Raw genomic sequence first — 15,705 nt, forward strand, 5'->3', positions numbered from 1 at the left:
TTTGGGCGCACTCCTGTAAGCCAAGCTTCTGGGCGACAAAGTTTTGAGGGAATAAGGGACTTGTCAGCATGCCTACCCTACAGGAACTGACTACCCCGTGTCCGCGGCTGGTGAAATACCCCAAATCCCCCTCCTTCACCACCCGATTAAACCTCAAGTACTTCACTCGTAACTCTAAAAAACCCAACTGTGATTAACCTTGGAGTTCAATTTAAATTTCCATCGAAACGCCTTATGAACGTTATTTTACGGACGTTTGCCATACAAAACAAGCTCGGTGGAATTAGTAAAATAAAGCTGTCAATTAATGACGTTAAGCAGTAATGCTATCTGATTTCAAAAGTAATAAATATAAAAAACAAATAAAATGGACTGGAGATGTCGCTACCAAACACAAGGCAATTCATTAAATCTCTGAAGTGAATTGCAGATTCTACATTAACAAAACAAAATCACGCGCGATGGAGCTAGTAAAAAACCTACCGATTAATGACATTAACCACTAACGCCATCTTAGTTTAATAGTGAAACACAAGGCTCCTCATTAACTGTGAATTTAACTGCAGACTCTACATCAATAAAACAAAACCAAGCGCGATGGAACCAGTAAAAAAGCTACCAATTAACGACATTAACCACTAACGCCATCTTAGTTCAATAGTATTAAATATAGAAAAAAAAATAAATCAACTGGATTGGAGATGTCACTAACGAAATACAAGGCGCTTCATTAACTCTCTAAGCTAAACTGCAGATTCTACACCAACAAATCACTACCCTTTTTAAAAAGCATCTTTAAGTATATTAGCAGAATTTATCAAACTCCCCCTTCCCTTTTTTATACCTAAAATAATTTAACATTAAAACCCATGCTTACTATTTTTCTGGCTATTATATATTCTCAATTTTACAGTCCTAGGATTAAATGTGTATAAATATTTTTTCATCATCGAATTATTCACATGAAAGATTAACAAAATGATTATTGGTGCTCTAACGTTAATGTTGAACTTTTCACACTTTTTAAATACAACCTTCACGTAGGACTGTCTTTGAACATTTTTTAATCCATCTCATGTGAAACTTACATTTTAGATTCAGTTAAAATTAATTATAGTTATTCATAGCTTTTCCCTGTTAAGGTCTATTTTTTGCCAGCCAGACACAATCTCTAATTATTCTCAAAAGCCTTTCTGGCGTCAAAAATTATTTTCCTTGTAAAGTTTCGAATGAAACCCTTTAAAAAATACGCAACTATTAGCTTTAAATGTGAAAAACAACATTTTTATTTACTGGAAAATAATTATAAAGAATATCATAAATAAATAACAACCAAGGAAATATAATTCCAAATTGCATGCTATAAATAAACGTTGCAATTATCAAACCAAATGTGTTTTTAAAATAAATCTTTAGCACATGCCAATAAAATAATCATGCGTGTTTTAACTTTGAAAAAAAAAGTTTAACAAAAAATTCTTAAAGCAATTTATTGTTTTAATGATTTGAAAGTAATTATTGAACAGCCATAACTTTAAAAAATTACAATTTATATTTTAAGTATTATATAAAATAAATAATATTTTTAACCCTAACTTTTGTCATCAATAAACTACTGTAACTCTCATTTGACTTTATTTATCAAAGGTAAAATAGTTACCATTAGTTTCATAAATACTACTAAATAATTTGTTGATCCTATTATTTCCTATATTCAATGATAAATCTAAGCACAGTTCCATTGCCAGACTCCCGTAGTACGCTGGCTAATCATTTATCATCTATCCCAATGGCTAAATCCAATTAAAATTGTACTTAAGGACATTAAATTACCTTTTATTGTCAATTCATTACCAAAATAGTATATTTATATATATATATAATTTTTTGGAGCTGTAAGGCTGTTTTAGCCCTAGCTCGTCACTTAAAAGGAACAAAAAAAAAGAGCGAAAAATAAAATATGCCAAACTACCACACTATACGGAAGAGAAAATCTTTTTAAGACGCGTTATATTTACATTATATTTATATTATGATATTGCCAGCTTTTCCAAAATACTACAAAACTGTATTCTTTTCCCCCGAAATATTGCCAGTGGTCTTATTTAATGTCATTTTTAACAAAAATAATTACTATTTTAGTTTCTTAAATTAGGTTAAAGTTAATCACAAAAGATGGTATTCTATATGTTGAATCTCGTGTAAAGGTTAAGAGAAATATCCGTTCTGAATACGATCTTATTGACACAATTACATTGGAAATGGGGTTCAAAATTAGCATGAAAGCAACTGGTATATTCTGGTCTGGGTTCATCAGAAATAGACGAACTAAAATCTTTGTCATGACTTCACACCCTCGTTTATCTACGAATTTCATCAGCTTAAATTAAGACTAAAAATTTTGATGTGGCGTCCCCTTAGCTACTTACTCTCAGACTATTGCATGACAATCTATTTCCTTTTCTGCAGCATGCGGGAATGAGTACTGAAATAAATTAATCACCACCGCGTGTACGTAAAGTTAATAAAAATTAAGACCGAAGTAACAGATATTAATCAAAACGCGTCTTGGATTTAACCAAGACCTAAAAAGTATCGATAAGAACAAGGTTAATCACTTGACTGAATGAGCAGATATTGAAACTTTTTTTAATTAAATCTTACATGCTTAAGAAAGTAATGTTCCATCACCCTATTCCCTTGAATAAACTTACCCCTTATATTTTACTGGTAGTAAATATTTTCCCTCTCAATAATTTGAAAAATTTACTTATCTCGGTTTCCAACATCCCAGGCAAACAGGAACTTTGCGGTAACTTATTCAGAGATGCTAATTTCAAAACCTTAACTAAGTCATCTACTATTTCAATGGGTATGCATACCCCCGATTTAAGGGGTATTCTGGGTAGAGCGTACTTTCTTATGTCTACGTATAATTTATTATTAAACTTGCATAGTTTAACTCCTATTTGTTAGGATTGACTAAACTGTAGTTGAAGAGTCTCCCAAGGGTTGCTGCTTTGAGCCTAGATAACATAAAACTATGGGGTAGTAAGAAAAAGTACCAAAAATATATATTTATATATATTACTTACCATTTTGAAGAAATTATTTATTTTAGCAGGGAGATTAAGCGAAAGCAATGAGGATATTTTGTAGTTTGCGTGGCGGTGGTTGCGGTATTTATATTGTTCAGACTTCTTAAAGGGAGTGTAAAAGGTAATTTATGTAGTTTATCATGCCTACCGCTTTTGCACGTGAAAGCAGGGGAAAATTGGCGCGACATACTTAAACGAATAGAGAAATAAAACTTAACAACCATACCTTTAAATAAAATTAAAATTTCTTGGAACTCAAGCCTTAGAAACAATGACGTTTTAGTTAATTCGAAGTTCTGGCATAGAAGGATTTTTCTTGGAATTATGACTCAACGCAACAATTAACTTTGAAGTCTAATGAGCCTTATATATGCTTTACTATACTTAAACTACCTTTACCAAAAAATCTAATATCACCTCCGTCATACATTGTATAAATAGTAGTTATTGGAAAAATAGACTTATAGTTTCACACTCAAAGATCACAGGTAACATTAGGTCGATTGGTAGCGTATTGGCTGCCAAATATGGAATTCGAAAGATCCTGGTTCGATTCCAGTTATCGGTAAGTAACCTTTCAATCGACCTAATGTTACTTTTGGCGAATATTTTTATCTAATTAACAGTAGGTATTTAAGGGGAAATTTAAAACTTAAGGGCACATACAACATTCAGTTATTAACTTTAAAGCATCTCTTCATATATTTAAAATCAATATGAGTAGTTAACCCACCGAAATATGGAGAGTTAATTAGGTCATTTAAGTGTGCCGCCAGCCTTCTAGCGCGCTAGACTCGCGCGTGTATACTCGCGTGAGTTTAGAATGGGGGAACACCGGTTTTTTATCCGGGGGGGTTTCTCTGAGATCGTTTATTGGTCGAGGGTGGGGGTCGCCAATTGATTAGGTCTTTTTTAACTGGTTAAGGGGCGTGAACTTCTTTAGTCGTGACGTAATGGCCAGATTTAGATAAGAGGGTGTTAGCTTATGCGACGTATGTTAGACATCTGTTAACGTCTCGAATTTCACTGGAGACGGTTTTCTCTACGCCTACATGTTATCCGCTACTCGGTCATTGCGCTAGAAAGATCAGAAAATTGACTGAACAAGATGTCGCCAATAGTTTTAAAGGTATTGACTGATAACGTAATCTTTAACTGTAAAAATTTACTTTAATTGTACGATTACATATACATTAAATGCATAAATAATAAATGAAAAATACAGAAAATAAGATATAATTGAAAAATACATAAAAGTAAGATATAAAATGAAAATACACAAAATATATAAATATGAATAAATTTAAAAAGTAATCTTTAAAAGCAAAGGCCCCTCTGTAACGAATCAATAGAGTATTATTATACCCTATTGTAAACCTTTTCAAATACTAATAAATACTTACCACCCGCCACGGTGATTAGGATCGGGGTGTCGCGCGGTACTGCAAAAGATTAGTTTACAATTAATAAATGATTCATTAGTTTACAGTTAATAAAAGTTTTCTATTTACCGTCAGATAGGTTTAACGTGATCTCGCGATGATAGGCGCCAGGAATCGGAGGTCCTTCCTGAATGACAACAGCCTGGGGTGGTTGTTGAATTCGCTCAAGCGGATCAACGGGAGGAAGGATGTTTGGAGGAGGGGAAGGAGCACCAGGGTATGGGGGAGGAGGGGTTTCGATACGGGGCCGGTATTCAGTGTTGATAACGTTACGTAAAATGGGGATATCTATGTCGCCATCGTCACCCCAATTACTCTCCCACGAATAAGGAGATTCAGCGCCGGCCGGAATTAAATTACGATTGGGTGCCGGCGAAACCGGAGCTTCGTCGGCTAAACCCCAATCAACCGAGCCGGCGCGGCTCTGAGGTGCCATTTCCTGAGCGTTGAAAAAGACCTCAATTTTTCTAGCTCTTACCAGAGCGCATCTATCTCCGTTATGCGGGAATCGTAAATGGGGGTCATAGACATCTTCCCCTCCAGGCATAATGCGAATTGAAGGGGCACCCAACCTTCCTATATCCACAACACGGAGGTTTCCAAGAAAAAAATTTAATAATTCTTTTTGATCTGGCCCTTTTACGTAAACGGTATCGCAACCTCGGGTTAATTGTTGAAGTACGGTTCGGATCTCGTCTTGACCGTATTCACCATCGCGCCCCAAACCGGAATGTCTGAGGTTATTATAAATAACCGTGTTATCCGTTCTACGGAAACACTCCTCGTCAGGAATTTGAAAATTCCTAACGCTACGCTCACCGCTATCGCGTATACACCCAATCTAATAAAATGAAAACACACGTGTAAGGGAAAATTCTAAAATATTAGTTAAGATTTAATACCTCTTTGACTAGAAACCTACAACGTAGGTTCCTTGCGCGACTAAAAACGATCGCAAAGCTCGTGGCGATGAAAATGAGGGACTCCCTATTTTAAAAATATATCTCTTAATCGAGGGTTTAAATCTAATAGAAAATACGTACATTATATATATTTTAAGTTTTAAAAAATGAAATAAAATAAAGATGAGGCGTTAGAAACTATAAGAAGATAAGTGTTACTATTGACTAACCATTTTAAAATTACCGGAGAAATTACATACATTTTATAGCTTTAAATTTAGAAGAGTTGTAACGGAATGAGTAAAGAGGTGATGTTTAGAGGTATATAGTGATGTTTTAGAAACTAAAAGACATTAAGATAAGGGTTACTACTAACCATTTTAAAATACTTGAAAAATACTTACATTTTATAGATTTAAATTTAGAAGAGTTGTAACGGAATGAGTAAAGAGGTGATGTTTAGAGATATATAGTGATGTTTTAGAAACTAAAAGACATTAAGATAAGGGTTACTACTAACCATTTTAAAATACTGGAAAAATACTTACATTTTTTGTTGCGAGACTAGAAGAACAAGCTATTGAGTTTATGAAAGTTTTCGTTGTAGAGAATACAAAGGCTTTAACGTTGTATTTATACATATTTCTCACCCATGAGTATACTAGGAGTCCGATAGTAACACGAAACCGTTCAAAGATTATAGTATAAGTTAGTTATAAAATTTTCGATAGTTAACTGTAACCTTAAGATTACTCGTGAAGAGTTGGGTAAAAAGTAAAGAAAAACAGATGTGTTCGAAGACTTTGAAAATAAAAGATACGAATGAAATTTAATATTATTGAATCTATACACATGTAATAACGTAAATAAAGACGGTCATCGACGCTAGGAAAGAGAGTTATAAAATATCGATAACTAAGTTTATTCCTAAGATTACTATTGAACGATTTATATAAAATGAAAACCAGATGTGTTTGGAGACTTAAAAAATAAAAGATACGAATGAAATTTAATATTATTGAATCTATACACATGTAATAACGTAAATAAAGACGGTCATCGACGATAGGAAAGAGAGTTATAAAATATCGATAACTAAGTTTATTCCTAAGATTACTATTGAACGATTTATATAAAATGAAAACCAGATGTGTTTGGAGACTTAAAAAATAAAAGATACGGATGAAATTTAATATTATAGCGTAAATAAAATACGTTCATCGCGATGGGAAAGAGTTAGTTATAAATTATCACACGCCGATAACTGATTTAATTTTGACCTAAAGGTTATAATTAAACAATTTCGATAAAAAGTAAAGAGAAGCAGAGGTCGTTGAAGTATGAAAAATAAAAGATACGAATTTAATATTACTCAATCTATATACATATATTGACGTAGTTAAGTAATATGAAACCGTGTATTATGAGACAGAGGTATTCATACCCCTTACATTAAAGAATAGATCTCTTGGACTTATATCTAGAAAAGATAAAACCCGTATAGTATAAAAGCTCAGACTCAACGTTTGAGATTCATTCGTGCCGAAATTACTGCACTAACATCCCGCAGCAAGAAATTTCTATTCCTGAGAATGGTGAGTGCTTTATACTTTTTCAATGAGATTAGAAGATTTAGTTCATAGGAAATAGGCATTTCAATAGGCCGAATCAAAGGATACGACACAATCCTGTGACAAAGAAGTAGAGACCTTGTTATCTCAGTCGGGATATAAAAAGGAAGATTGGAAAGATCATATAATAGAATATGGCCGGGATAGATTATTAGGAGTTAAAATATCGTCGTTCAGGGGTACTTTATACATCGATATTAGGAGGTACGCGAAATCAAAGAACCCTCGAAAACCGTTTCCCATCCCTACTAAGGACGGTATATGTATTAAATACGAGAGCGCATTTGAACTTAAATCAATTCTGAACAACGCTCAGGGAGATTGGGGCGCAACGGTATATATGTCAGAAGAACCCATTCAAATAGCCGCCACGCCTGATCGAGAAATAGCCATCTTTAAATACAGAGGACAACCCTATGAGAAGCAGTTCGTAATTAGAGATTCAGACGATCTACATAACATAATAGTTGCCTTGGAGAAAACAATCAATAGATTTGAAGAACTTTCCCATTAAGAAAAAATGTCGGACACTTCGTCATCCTCGGATGATGAACTTTATCCCATCGATTTATCCACAAAATTTAGACCTGAACAATATTTCAAGATAGATAAAATATCTAATCGAAAATCTAGAAAATATAAATGTATTACAACAGAATATAATGTTAAATTCCGTAACTTAGAAGAACTAAAATTAACCAAAATTCATGATCAACTTTCCCAAATATTAACATCTCTTATAAACCAAATCACGCAAAATAATGAAGAGTATAACTTAATTAGATTCGCCATAAGCTCCGACGCGTTAGAGAACCCTGTAAATTTAAGATTTATGGCGATAAATGAGTTAACTCCTGATCGATTACTCTCTAGTATCGAAAAGGTGGCTCAGTCCAAACGTAGTCTTTTATTAGAGGGTTCTCTAAAAATTGATGTTATTCTTTTAAAATGCAATGTTCCAATGACAGGTAGAAAAGCGGTGCATAATCGAACTATAGCTGAACTGGATAAATATATTGACCAAGGTTATGCTTACATACCTATTAGAAATAATGATACTCTATGCGTTTCTAGAGCCTTAGCCGTGGGTAAAAGTCTAGCTGATCGAACTTATTTAAAATCAATAGGAAAGCTAAACGAGTTTAATCAATGGAGCTTCCGATTATTAAGAAATGTAGACCACCCTTCCCAAAAAACCGCGGCTTTAGAGTTACACGCATTAGCCGAAGTCCCGGAGGGTCCTGTAGATTTATTGGGTGTTCAAAAGTTTCAAAATGCCTTGTCAGATTACCAGATTGTAATTTTTTCAGCGGAAGAGAAGTTTGAGAAAATATTTATAGGTCCTCACAAGGAAAAAAAAATTTTCCTCCTCAAAGTTGGGAATCATATGCATGTTGTACGGTCTTACATCTCAATGTTCGCGGCTAAGGCTTATTGTCAATACTGTTTAGTCCTATTTTACGGTCTGGAAGAAAAATCTAGTCATTCTTGCTCGGAAACGGCTAAGTGTTACCGCTGTTTAACAACGGAGGCTTATCATGAAAAAGACGAGTATAAACTCATAAGATGCGAGGAGTGTAATAGATATTTAAAGGGAACCGAATGTTTTAATAACCATAAGGGAAACGGAACATGTGATTCTTTGAAACGATGCGGAAATTGCGCTCGCGAAATAAAACCAAATCATAAGTGTGATCTAACTTGTAAAAATTGCAAAATTACGCATGAAAAAAATCATTGTTGGGTGATGCCCCTAGATATTGATTATCCTCCTGTTCGTGTTCTATACTTCGATTGTGAAACTATCCCTTTAAATAATGAACACACTCCCGTACTCTTGGTTTCCGCTGCGCAAGAATCCGTTGATTCAAAAGAATTTACCATTCGTGTCTTTAGGGGCTTTGATTGTATAAAGGATTTTATAGACTATCTTTTCCAATGTGAGACAAGCTCTATTAAAAAGGGAAATAAGAAAGTAAAGGTTGCGCGAATGTTGTTTTCCGATGTAATCTGCTGCGCTCATAACGGGGCAGGGTTCGATTTTTTCTTTATATTGAAAGAAATACTTAGAAGGAATATAGTTCCTGAGCCTATCTTCAACGGTTCAAAAATCATGGCACTCTTCTTAAAAAATCTAAAGATCAAATTCATTGACAGTTACAGATTTATTAGTGTCCCCTTAAGAAAATTTTCATCTACATTCGATCTCGGGGAAGAAAAAAAAAGACTATTTCCCGCATCTGTTCCATAATGAAAAAACGTTAGACTATATAGGCCCTATACCCGAGATACATCAATTTGAGCCCGATAATTTTAAAGATAAGGAGCACGCGGATTTTATGAAATGGTATTCGGAAAGAAAGGATAAGCCCTATAATCTGAGACAGGAGCTTGAAACATACGCTATTCAAGATGTTAAGGTCCTACAATTAGGAATGGAAAAATTTAGAGAGTTATTTAGGAATGTCTCCGGGGTCGACGTGCTTAACGTAGGTGGTATTACCATAGCGGGAACAGTAACTAATATTTTCCTTCACAAACATCTTGAAAAATACACACTAGGTGTCGTACCTGCAAAGGGTTTTCGTGGAAATTTTAGTATCGGAGCCTTAAAGTGTATAGCCTTGGAAGAAAAATTACGCGGGGTAAAATTTCAAACTGCCTTGTCATTGGAAGGGGAAAAAAGGGTGTCAAACTATTTAATAGACGGATATTGTAAAAATCCTGAAATTGTTTTAAACTATAACGGATGCATCTATCACGGATGTGTAAAACACACAAAACATTACGAGTACAATCCTATAGTTAAAGATCTAAACAGAAATGTCTACGAAAGAACTCTAGATAGGGAAAATTATCTAAAAAAGATTTTACCGAACGCCGAACACCTCAATATTTGGGAATGCGAGTTCAATGAGAGATTACGAGATGATCCTGACGCTAAACTCTATTGTGACAGTTTAAAATTTAAACAACCAATTGGATCCAGGAGTGCCTTGTACGGGGGAAGAAGCGAGTGTATATGTCTGTATTATAAGGCAAAACCGGGCGAGTCTATTCAATACCTAGATATCTGCTCGCTCTATCCTTACGTATGTAAATGGGGCGTATTTCCTAAAGGTCATCCTGAAATTATTACGAAAGACTTCAACTTTGAACCTAATTTCTATTTCGGTCTTATTTCTTGTCGAGTATTAGCGCCTGAAAATCTATTTTTGCCTGTCCTTCCAATTAAAACTAAAAAGAAACTTTTCTTTGCTTTGTGTTTAAAATGCGTTGAAACTGAACAATCAGTCTGTACACATAATTCGGAAGAAAGATCCTTCTGTGGTTGTTGGCCAAGTCCCGAGGTATATCTAGCAGTTAAAAATGGATATAAGATTCTAGAGTTTTTTGAAGTCCAACATTACAAAGATAAGTTTGACAGAAAAGAAAATACCGGTTTATTTGACACGTTCATTGATTGTTACCTTAAAATTAAACAATCTAGTTCAGGTTGGCCTTCGGGAATAGAAAGCGAAGAGCAAAAAGAAGCGTATTTAAAATCAATTTATGACCGAGAAGGAATAGTTATTAATAAAGAAGAGATAGTGGACAACCGCACTCTCCGCGCCATTAGTAAACTATGTCTAAATTCGCTTTGGGGAAAAATGGGTTACAATACGGATAAGAGAAAAAATGTATACATTGACTCTTACGCTGGATTAGTTCAGATAATAACTGATGAAACGAAAGAACTGTTAGACCTGAAACCGGTAAACGATAAAATCTGTTTAGTCAGTTATAAACTAAAAAAAGAATACGCTCCTACCTACTACAAAGGAAGTCCCACGATAGCTTCCTTTGTTAGTTCATTAGGACGTATCGAGTTGTATAATACGATAAGTAAAATGGGTAAGAGGTTACTTTATTGTGACAATGATTCATGTATAGTTGTAACAAAGGAAGGGGAATATCTACCACCCTTATCTAGTAATCTAGGGTGTTGGACGGATGAGTTAAAGGGTGAGACGATTCTCGAATTTGTCTCGACAGGGCCTAAGTCGTACGCTTACCGTACCACAGACGGTAAATCTGTTATTAAAATGAAAGGTATTACCCTTAACAGAAGAAATGAAGAAATCATTAACTTTGATTCGATTAAAAGTGTTTTATATAGTCCCTCTAAAACTTTGTCGGTCACCGTTCCATTTAATGTTGTAAGACGTAAAGAAACAGCTACACTTTTATTAGGCAATCTAAAGAAAACCTTTGGATATAGTTTCAATAAACGTAGAGTCTTAGAGGATTACACAACACTTCCTTACGGATATTTAAATCATCAAGACCCGTCTGCCACGTCAAATGAGAAAACGGACCACTAAACATCGGGTCACGTTTTCCCACCTGGTCAAAGTGAGAGTGATACCGTACGAAGATCGAGTCAACTACGAGTTCATAGACGATATTAGAGAACGTTTTAAAAATGGAGAACGGGTTAGAATATCGCCTCCGCTTAGAAACACCGATGACCATTTTACTGGCTGGCCCAAGCAGCTCGGGGAAAACAACGTGGGTAATAAATTTACTCAAATATAAAGACATTATCATGGACAAACCTCCTGATAGAATAGTCTATTGCTATAGCGTTTATCAGGACATTTTTGATGAACTGAAACTCTTTTTGCCTATTGAATTCCACGAAGGACTAATTCCTAATGATTCTGATTTTTTTGATAAGAGAATAAATAATCTTTTAATCCTAGACGATCTAGCTAACACCTGTACCAAACAGGAGTTTATAAGTAATCTTTTTTGTGTCGGGAGTCATCATTTATCTTTAAGCATCGTGCTGCTGTCTCAAAATGTCTTTAACCCAGGTAAATATTCTAGAAATATATCATTGAACTGTTCTTATATCGTTATGTTTAAAAATCCTAGGGATAATAACCAGGTTCGCTATTTAAGTCGTCAGCTTTTTCCTACAGACACCAAACGCCTAACGGAAGCGTACGAAGAGTGTACCGAAAAAGCGTATTCTTATATCTTAATAGATCTAAAACAAAGTACCGATAATAGTTTAAGACTTAGGTCCAATATATTCCCCAATGAAGGACCGATGGTAATCTACGTTAGAAAATAATAATCCATAAAATATAAATCTCAATTTATTTAACCTCATTTCGAGACATGCCTTTACCCGTGTCGGTTAGGAATCAATTACCCTTTTTAAATCTCTTGCGTAAAAGCGGTGTGAAACAAAGAAAACTTTTAATATCAAAGTGTACGCGACCCCAATTGGATTGTATAAGCGGTATTTGTTATAATTTGAAGAACGGAGGTATTCCATTGAATCGACATAAAAAGAAAAGACTTCAACGTTACAAAAACGTTATAAGGTATTTATCCAAGAGAGGTTTAAGCGACAAAAAGAGGCGACAGGTGTTAATTAAACAGGTAGGAGGATTCTGGCCGGCGTTGCTTTCAATGTTAATACCGACAATAGCTTCGGTCTTTACTAGATAATGAAAAAGTGCGTTTTAGTACCAGCGGCTTTACTGATGGACAATCAAAAGGAAGTTAACAGTTTAGACAACGCCATTAAAGAGGTACTGAGAAAACCTGGTTCTGCCGAGGAAAAATTGAAGGAGTACCTTTTAACTCTTCAGAAATATTTATCTTTAAAGAGTTTAGCGGAGCCACCAAGCGTTACTATCTTGCCACCTACAACGAGTTCGTCTTTTCCAGCACCCGGAGTGTCGAGTAAAATACAGCCTCTAAGTCCTTCATCCTCGTCTTGGATTCCTCCATCGTGGCCAACCCCTATCCAGAATATACCTATTAATATCTCTACCCCCTCCCAAATTGTCCCTACTAATGTCGCTACCCCTCCCCAAAGTATCCCTTTTAATATCTCCTCGAGTCTGACTACCCCACAGCCTATAATGAGTAGTACAGCAATGGGTCAAACACCGGCGATATCGTTTACTACGCCAGCGTCTCTCTCTCGAACGACCAGTATGCCAATTTTAACACCCATGGGACCCGTGGTACCGAAACAGTCCGGGACGTCTCAAACGCCGAGTATGCCAGTTTTAACACCCATGGTACCGAATCAGCCCGTGACGTCTCAACAGGCCTTATCAACGAAGGGCGCTTCTGGTTCAAAGTTCCGGAAACTTAACCCTAACGATGAGACTTCGCCGAAAAAAAGACTCGCGAAAATTCCATCTACGAAACCAAAACCGTACCCTACACAAGCCAAAATAAAAAAAGATCGCGAAGCTAGCTTGAAAGAGCTTCAAAAGCCCGAATCTAAGATCGAATGGGTAACTTATAGAAAGGCAAAAAAATAACCTTAATAATGATTATTACATTAAAAGCATCTAACTCATTATATTGAAAAACACGTATCTGATTATATAAAAGCATGTATTTGAGTATATAAAAAAGCTTGTATCTGATTATATATAAAAGCATGATAATTACAATTTATATAAAAAATTATAATCGAATAATAAATATTTTTATTCTTGCATTCAATACAAATGTATCTGATTACTAAACATTACAACTTTAATATTTTATTGGTTACATTTTTCATATCTATGTCTTAACAAGTGAAGGCAGATATTCCATAAAGATAAGGCGTCGTTAATTTCCGTTTTATTTTCATACATTTTCAGAACTCTATGAAACGAATTTCCCAGACATCTTTGAATAAGGAAGAATATACAATGAGGTCCGCAACAAAGGGAGAACATATCTTGAATTAATTTATCGTTATAGATCCATCTGGACGCGTATTTGGCCAGGTTAATTTTATACGTATCCGGGCTCTGCCCGTAGCTGCAGAAAAAATTACCTTCATTGTTTTCAACGTAAATGGCTACCCAATGAAGTCCAGGATCCTCGGCTCTCTCCGTGTTCAGAACAAAACAAAATTTCTTCTTTCTAGGTTTCCTGGGAAGCATGTCTCTAGGAAAAGTACCTAGGTAGTAGGGTTTTGTCCTCTGGTCGCATGATAATATTTGATTTATTTGTAACGTATTCATATCACTTTAGATAGTTCGTATTCGTAAAACGTTCCTTTAATTATCTCGTTATTTTTGTCTTTAACGACGTATACTGGAGGATTACGGTATAAAACCTTATCAATAATAAAGATCTCTTTTGTAAAGTAGCCTTTATATCCCTTTGAAAAGGTTTTTTCAAATTTACTCAACCTTACTAAATCACCTTCTTTTAGCTTTGGTTTTGTCCCAGGTTTAATGGTACCGAAAAGACGGTACCACACCTTATGCTCATTTTGTAGATTAACATTGACTGGCGCGATACCAGTTGAGCGGTGTATCGAGTGATTGTAAGCCTTAACTATTTTTGGTAACGCACTCAGATAGCTACGAGTATCAGCGCTAGTTATGAATTTGTGTATTTTCTCTTGAACCGTTCTGTTAAATCTCTCGCAGATCGCAATTTTTTTATTCCCGTAAGCTACGTAGTGGTGAATACCTTTCTCTTTAAAATATTGCTGAACTGGTTTAGCTAAAAATTCAGAGCCAGCGTCCGTATTTATATTCGTGGGTACAACATCTTTATGTATTATTTTAAAAGCTCTTATAACTTCCGCGGAAGTCTTGTTTTTAATAGGTATAACGTAGGCGTATTTACTCAAAACATCTATATTACTTAACAAATATTTCATACCCTTGTTGTATCTGGAAAGTTTATCTAAAACTATTAAATCAGCCTGATGAGTCTCATCCATAGATGTCACTGTAATTTTATTGCGAGGAAACTTTAATCGACGATAACGATGAATAGTATAAGTGGGTTGTTTTAATAGAAAATTCTCAACTTCTTTCCTCGAAGACTGAGGAACTCCTTTCGTTAATTTATCCAATCCGGAAAAAGAGGAGGGATTTTCGGGGTCGTAGTACGCGTTTGAGAGAGACATTTTTTCTAAACAAGATCGAAAATGATATCTGATAATATAACGTAGTTGTAGGGTATTATATAAGAGGGAGAGATACAATTTTCTGGAATATTTTCTAAATATGGAAAAAAAAATTGATATATAACGTAGGTATAGGAAACGCAACAATAAGAGTAATTTATATTTTATTCGGTTACTTAAAAATTAACAATACATTGTTTTTAGACCGACAAAATTTCCAAGAATATATTTTAAATAGATACGTCATTAAACACTGGATCATTTAGGACATTAGCTTCGGTAGTGGTTGTTCTCTGGCGAATATCTCCTGGTCCCTTGGCACCGTTTATCGAGTAATTTCGATATTAAATTCATTTTGCTCTTCTCCGAGGTAACGCATTCCAACGATTTCAAATCCTCTCGGAATATTTTCAGACGCCTTAGAGTAATCCATGACCCAATACACGCGAGATAAGAGTGACATATATTTTAACCGTACATTAGTTCAGTTTTTAGACCGACAAAGTTTCCGAGAATATCGTTAAATAAAATTGAGACGTCGTCTTCGTAATCTCCGTATTCCTCGACAAAGGATTCTAGAATTCTTTCGTAGTTAAGCAACGGAATAGCTCTAATTAGGTTTTTCTCCACTCTCTCGCTCCAATTAGTATCCGTGGGTAAACAAGTGATATCGTGGGCGATTTCGTTGTGACAGCT

General features: G+C 35.0%; 1 protein-coding gene across 2 annotated transcripts; it reads left to right on the plus strand.

Moving 5' to 3' along the window:
- The first annotated feature begins 11,508 nt into the window (after positions 1-11,508).
- Positions 11,509-13,444, plus strand: LOC149668538 (uncharacterized). 2 transcript variants are annotated; one of them, XM_089840824.1, is made up of 2 exons: positions 11,509-12,174; positions 12,266-13,444. In XM_089840824.1, exon 2 carries the CDS (start codon positions 12,578-12,580, stop codon positions 13,406-13,408), a length of 831 nt encoding a protein of 276 aa, XP_089696950.1. In that variant the 5' UTR covers positions 11,509-12,174; positions 12,266-12,577; the 3' UTR covers positions 13,409-13,444. The 2 variants fall into 2 exon arrangements, with proteins under 2 accessions (XP_089696950.1, XP_089696949.1); XM_089840823.1 differs by having other exon boundaries at positions 11,509-11,932; positions 11,994-13,444.
- Positions 13,445-15,705: the final 2,261 nt, after the last annotated feature.

The sequence above is a fragment of the Phalangium opilio genome, unplaced genomic scaffold, assembly GCF_054372755.1.
Source record: "Phalangium opilio isolate 3A_F unplaced genomic scaffold, DU_Popi_V2 ptg000055l_1, whole genome shotgun sequence".
In the NCBI taxonomy this organism is placed as follows: Eukaryota; Metazoa; Arthropoda; class Arachnida; order Opiliones; family Phalangiidae; genus Phalangium; species Phalangium opilio.